The 6,274-nt window shown below is 64.7% G+C and overlaps 1 protein-coding gene across 1 annotated transcript in view; it reads right to left on the bottom strand.

Moving 5' to 3' along the window:
- Window positions 1-740: 740 nt before the first annotated feature.
- DENND3 (DENN domain containing 3) overlaps window positions 741-6,274 on the bottom strand; it is a 30,955-nt gene continuing 25,421 nt past the window's right edge. The window contains exons 18-23 of the mRNA XM_054590545.1: window positions 5,471-5,610; window positions 3,846-4,006; window positions 3,185-3,318; window positions 2,747-2,859; window positions 2,536-2,673; window positions 741-2,411 (exon numbers count right to left, since the gene is read on the bottom strand). Coding sequence (XP_054446520.1) covers window positions 2,211-2,411; window positions 2,536-2,673; window positions 2,747-2,859; window positions 3,185-3,318; window positions 3,846-4,006; window positions 5,471-5,610 — 887 coding nt within the window. The 3' untranslated portion in view covers window positions 741-2,210. The remainder of the gene's footprint in view (window positions 2,412-2,535; window positions 2,674-2,746; window positions 2,860-3,184; window positions 3,319-3,845; window positions 4,007-5,470; window positions 5,611-6,274) is intronic.

Here is a 6,274-nt window from a genome sequence, read left to right as displayed (position 1 = left end):
CCGCGGCTGAGCCTCAGCAGGCAGGCAAGGGGCCTCCCCCCACCCCTGGGGACCCCATGGCACCTCCGTGAGGAACACGGGCACGTGCAGGCAGCAGGGACTTCAGGGCACCTCTGCCAGGCTCTCCAGCCTTGCCCGCTCTGCCACGTGGGGAAACCGCCCCTCGTCTTCCGGAGGACCCTCCCAGGAAGGACACAAGTCAGGCCCTTGTAACTGAGGAGCCCGGTGACATCTAACTCCAAGGCTGCCCGAGAGTGGCCAGCATGATCCCACCTACCGAGGGGCAGCAGGCGCAGGCAGGCGGCCTCCGGCGGCTGTGCCAGGGCCTTACGTGTGGCAGCAGAGCTGAGACGCCGCCCGCTGTGCTAAAGCCGACTGGCCTCAGGCTGAAGAGAAACCTTTTAGTGCTGATTTAATTCAGGCGTCTGAAGCTGAGGTGGGGACAGCACCCCTGTGGGTCCCACGGACCCGGCTCACGCGGGGGCTCTCCCACACAGGTCACTCCTCCCGGCGTCTCTGCGCAGCACAGAGGACTCACCCCAGGCACGCAGGTGCCCCTCCGATTCAGCGGCCCCCACCCCCGCACGGCCCTTGCACGCAGACGCAGAACCTGCAGCTGCCGCAGCCCACTCAGGCCTGGGTTTCCTTTTCTAAAAAAGACCATGTCCTAAAATTTTCTGCATTTTTTTAGAGATTTAATTTATTGTTAAAGGGGAAGGGAGAGGAACATCGCTGTGCAGTTGCCTCTCACACGCCCCCTTCTGGGAACCTGGCCAGCTTCCCAGGCCTGTGCCCTGAGTGGGCACAGAACCAGCGGCCCTTGGGTTCCCAGGCCGGCGCTCAGTCCGCGGAGCTGCCCCAGCCGAGGCTGCATGTGTTGTTTTACCTAGAAATTATCCCTAAGTGTCGAGGTGATGAAGGGGCTGCACTGAGGTCACGTGATGCGCGCCCAGCTGTTAGGTGCCAACCCAGAGTGACCCCATGACCTTCCACAGTCTGTGCACCGGCTCAGGCGGGGAAAGGAGCATGCATGTCCGTGTGTGACGCACGGAAGTTTCCCGTAGACAAGGTGGAAACGCCTGGGGACGTGGGGGTTGGCGTTAAATACTTTATTTCTGACAGGCTTTGCCCGGGACTCATCATGTGCTGACACAAGCGGAACGCAGCCTCCCGCCCTTGGCGCTGGCCGAGCCGTCCCAGAGGCCGGCGAGCACACACAGGGCGCCAGGGCGCCTGGGCGCTGCCTGCACCGCAGGCCCGGGGCACCCCCAAACGCCAGCCGGGGTCAGGGCCTCCCTCAGTGCTGGGGTCCCGAGGACCACGCAGAGAGGCCTGGCTGGCACCTCGGAGATCTCGGGGCGGGTGCAGTGTCCGAGTCCCAGTGCCCGGAGCCAAGGGTCCGGCAGCCACACGCCCCCGGTGCCCAGCGACCATGCCAAGCAGTCTCTTCCTGGGCTTTCTGGGAATGAAACTTTACCACTACAGCAAAATGTGCAAACCATCTGAATGGTTATTTACAGCTAATACGGTCACCTGTAGTTAAATAAGAAGGCACCATCTGCACGTACACACGCACCCCATGTGCGCACGCGACGCCGACGCTTGAGGGGCGCGCCAGCTCCTGCTGGGGGCTGTCGTGGCAGCAGCTCGGCCGGGGAACTGGAGGATACGGGCTGTTTTAGGGGGAGATTCTGTGATCTTCGGCTCAAAGAGTCTCTCTGGGTTTCTTCATTATGAAAATTTTGCAGTAAAAAAGAAGAGCTTGCCTTTGCCGCCCGGCCCCGTGCAGATGGCTTTTTCACAGCGCCATCACCGGCCCTGACGGGGGACAGCGAGGGCGGGCTCCAGGCGATCCCTTCAGACTCCCCAGCCGGCAGGCTCCGCTGTGATCGGGAAGTCGGTGTGGGCAGCGGGGCTGCCGCAGACGGCGCGCAGTGCGTGAGCGCGGAGAGAACGCAGTGCGGCCCGGTCCGGGGTGACGCGGCTAAGGCGCCCCGTTCCGCTCCGCTGCTGGCGGCGGGTCCTGGCACTGCCAGACGCCCTACGGGTGACTTCCCAGCAGAGGGTATCGCCAAGTCGACCGGCTGCCTGCCCGAGAAGAACCCCATCCCGACACAGCGGAACCGGGGGAGTCCACGAGAAGGCGTGCTGCCGCCCCGGCAGGGCGCAGGCCTGGCGTGCGCTCCCGGAGCCGGGCTCCCACGCCGCGCTCACGCCACCGTCCAGATGGCGACCTTCCCTTCCTCCCCGCCGGAGCCGCTCAGCACGTATCTGTCCTCCGCGGAGCACAGGGTCTGCACCGTGTCTGCGTGGGCCACCAGCTCCTTTTCCACCGTCTGCTTCTCAGCATCGATCACGTAGATCTTCCCCTGGGGCCGTCCCTGCGACAGGCCCGTGCCGCCCACCCAGATCTGCAGGAGAAACGGGGGGGTGAGGCCCGTGCGGCCGGGCCTGGGGGAGAGGGCTCGCCCCGACGCACGCGCTGCCCAGCAGGCCTGGGGCTGGCAGCGGCCCTGGGCGGGGGGCCCGCCTCACCTGCCTCTTCACCCTGATCATGCAGTGGACCTTGGAGCAGTTGGGCAGGTGGACCCGCCCGGGGGGCTGGGCCAAGTCCTTCAGGCCCCAGATGTAGACATCATCGTAGCCCGAGCAGGCCGCCCACAGCTGCGCCTGCTGAAACGGAGACCACAGTGTGGCGGGTGCGTGCGGCCAGGCCGCGGCCGCGCACACGGACGCTGTGCAGTACCTCAGGGACGAGCTGGAAGGCCACGAAGGAGGTGCTTCTCTCGCTGAAGTTCCCTTCGATCGTCAGCTTTTCATGGATGCGGCTGTTCATGGGCGTGATGCTGTCGCCTGTACCTGCAGGAGGCAGTGGGGGTGAGGGGCGGGCAGAGCACACGCAAGCCTTGGGGTCAGACAGGCGGACAGGGACAGGGAGGCTGTGGGCCCCGGGCCCCCCACCACGGGCCCCGGCTGACGCGGAGCAGGAGGAGGAAGGCCAGGCAGTGTCCCGGCCACTGCGGCACCAACGCCCCGGGGCAGCTATGGGGAGCCCAGGGAAGCGAGGAGCGCGAGGGACTGGAGCTTCCAAAGATGGGGGGCTTTAAAAGTCAGAGTTGGACATGCATGCAGCTTCCTCTTCCCGGGGCAGGGCGGGTCCGCGGGCCGGCGGAGGCGGACGTACAACACCACAAGCAGCCTCCGTGCAGACTGATGGACGAGAGCCCGCCGCCCGGCAGCTGGAACCTGCTGGTCACCCGCAGCGTTCCCGCGTTCCACACCAGCACCGTCCCGTCCACGCTGCACGAATATACCTGGCTGGGGGCACAGACACACACTTCGTTGGTCGTGCGCTGTGATCCAGAAAAGAACAGAGCCGCCGCAGGAGCAGGTGCAACGTGGGCAGCCCGCTCACGGCCCGTGCGGCGAGGGCGGCCTCCACCAAAATGGAGCCCGTGGGCAGGCAAGGCGGCTTTGGGTGCTGGACCACAACAGGACCGCGAGCCAAACTGTGACCTCCTGCGCCAGGGCTGCAGAGTGCGGCTCCCCAAGCGCAGGTTCAGGGGTCCGCCCGGCCTCGGGGGTTGGCGGCTGTGGGGAGGGCGGGGCCCCGACCTTACCGTCAGCACCTTCTGTCTACCTGACCCGGCTGGACTGAGGACACGTAGCCCCTCTGAAACCAGGTCAGGGGACGAGGGGCGGGCGGCACAGAGGGGACCCGCGGGAAAGCCCCGGAGTTGTTCCCGCAGGTGGGACCCGCTTCTCTGACCCGAGGCCGGCGGCAGACGGGGGTACGCGTCGCCTGCCCTGTCCTCCCAGATGCCCTCCTCCCGCAGGGCGGCTACCTGGGCGCCTCGGGCCTGCCCTGCACCGCCAGGCCGGTGACGCTGGCGCGGTGGTCGGTGAGCTGCTTGTTGCAGGACATGCTGTGGCTGCTGATGATGTAGATGACGGAGTCCTCGGAGCCGACCCACACCTGGCTCTGCTCCACCATCGCCATGCAGTTCTGCGGGGCGGGAGGTCCGCGTCAGCTCCCGCCCGGCCGCCGCGGAACCCGCTCCCGCGAGCAGCTCCGATTCCTGGTCCCCACGGCGCGGGCGACAGCCGACGGGTAACTGAACACACGTCTCACGTCCTCGCAGTGGAAAGGGGGCGCTGTGGGGGGGGCGGGGCCAGACCAGAGCAGCGCCCGTGCTGGGTGAGCGGCCACTCAGCTTCAGCTCAGAAGGGGGACCTTATAGAAAGCTGATCGTTCTAATTGTGTGAAGGAACACGAAAGAAAAAGATGCTCGTTGTCTTTTCGACAGAAGCATCTACCTGAAAATAGGGACGCTTTCCGTGAAACATCGTCTTCGGTGGCCCACAGGCCTCTTCGATAAACTCCCTTGGACTTGAAACCCTAACATGATTACCCAGGTCTCTCTCCTGTGCGGTGAGACGGAACGCCTCTGCGCAGCCGCAGGCAGGCCCTTCCTCACCACGGGACGGCTCTCCGCCCTCACTGAACGTCCCTCCCTGTGACGGGGGCTGACAGGGGCGAGGGGGCGGGGGCTGACGGGGGCGAGGGGGCGGTAGGCACGACTGCAACAGGCGGCCTGTGGGCTTTATTTTAACAAGCACTTCAAAAGTCACTCTACAATTAAAAAGTCTTTGAAGTGCTTGTAACTGGAATGAGTCAAAAATTAAATTCAGAATAAGGATGATCTCCTTAACTTCTCCCCGCTTTGTCGTCTGGCCTAACGCGCTTAGGCTGTACAACTCTTCCGATGCAGCGCTGCCCTTGGGTCCTGCGCCCTCGCCCGCGGGGTGGCGGCGGCCGCGCCCCCCACCTGGAAGCAGCAGGGTCGCCCGGAACAGCCGGGCCCTGGGCCGCTCTCAGGGCCTGGCGCGTGTGGGGGACTTGTCACCCACAGGAAGGAAGGATTTTCAAAGGCCAGAGCGGGGCCCCGGGAGTCTCCGAAAACCAGGGCCTGCCGTCTGCGGCCGGGGGCCCAACACCTGTCCTCGGGGGCGAGTGGGCCAGTGGAGGGTGAGGGAGGGGGCAGGTTTGTAGGAATTGACTTATTTAATTTTTAAAAAGCAATCAGTCTAAACGCTAGAATTAAGGTGTCTCAGCCGAGAGAGAATTACAGTATCATGCAAATTTGCTTTAAGTGGTTCTTCGTCTTCTTCCCAAGCGCACAGCTCCCAGGGCCTGCTTTAGGCGAGCGGAGGCGGCGCTGAGCCCCACAGACCCAGGCTTAGCCTGGGAGGCGCTGGGGGAAGCCCTCATCTGCTCCCTTAAATGCAAGCGTTTCAGTAAAGGCTGGAACGAGCCAACGTTTAATTCACAAACTCAGGGTGGAAACGGACACCCTCCTACTTCTGGGTGGAGGGTGCCGCCCAGCGACGGCTGGGCAGACACGCTCGCGTTTCTAAAACCGCAACTCCGAGCCGCCTGCCCACACCGCATGGCGCCTGCTTCACTCACCAGCTTGGAGGTGCCCACCCTGACGCAGTGCTGGTGGATGGTCCAGGACGAAGCGTCAAAGACGACCACTTTGCCTTGGTGGAGGGCGCACCATAACTTGGGGTGGGCGTCTCCGACTTTCTCTGCTGGGTCGAGATGCCCTGAAGAGAGAAGCAGCCTGAGGGTGGGCCCAGGGGACCCTGCAATGCGTGGGCACGGCGTCCGTGCTGAGCTCGGGCCTGGCCTGGGTGCCCGAGAGCCACGGGGCGCCCGCAGGGCAGGGCCGTGCGCACCGCATTCCTCTGGGAGCGAGCGTCCTGGGAGCGAGCCGGCCACTGAGCCCGCCACAGTGACAAGAGCGAGGGGCGCGCGGCCAGCCGGGCGCCCTGCGGGGGGGCCTCTCTTCCCCGCTTCCGAAGCGGCTGCCCACTCTCCTTGGGGCGCAGCGCTCCTTCTGCCTCGGCGCCAGCCCCCGCGGGTCCCTTCCGGGGCGGTGACTCCCATCTTCGCTCTGGAAGGTGTCTTTTTAGCATCCTAACTGTTAACACAGTCAAATTCACCAGCCTTGATCTCGGCCCTTGGTGGCTAGTGATTTTTATGTGCTATCCGAGTGTTTTCCTTACCACGGGGTCGGGAACATAGTCTCTGCTGCGCTCCAGGCTCCGCAGGCTTTGCGCACGTTTGTCTGCGGTTTTCCGCTGGGATCTCTGTCCACGTGGGACTGGTGACTGTGGGGCCCGGGGAGCAGCTGGGCTTCATCCTGTCTCTACGATGCCCGCTGTCCCCGCACCCTGATGGGGGGGAGGGACGGGCCTCCTCCAGCCC

This window comes from Pteronotus mesoamericanus, unplaced genomic scaffold (genome assembly GCF_021234165.1).
Source record: "Pteronotus mesoamericanus isolate MK-2021 breed Mesoamerican mustached bat unplaced genomic scaffold, CSHL_Meso_final scaffold_174, whole genome shotgun sequence".
NCBI lineage: Eukaryota > Metazoa > Chordata > Mammalia > Chiroptera > Mormoopidae > Pteronotus > Pteronotus mesoamericanus.
This window is presented reverse-complemented; position numbering and strand designations above follow the sequence as displayed.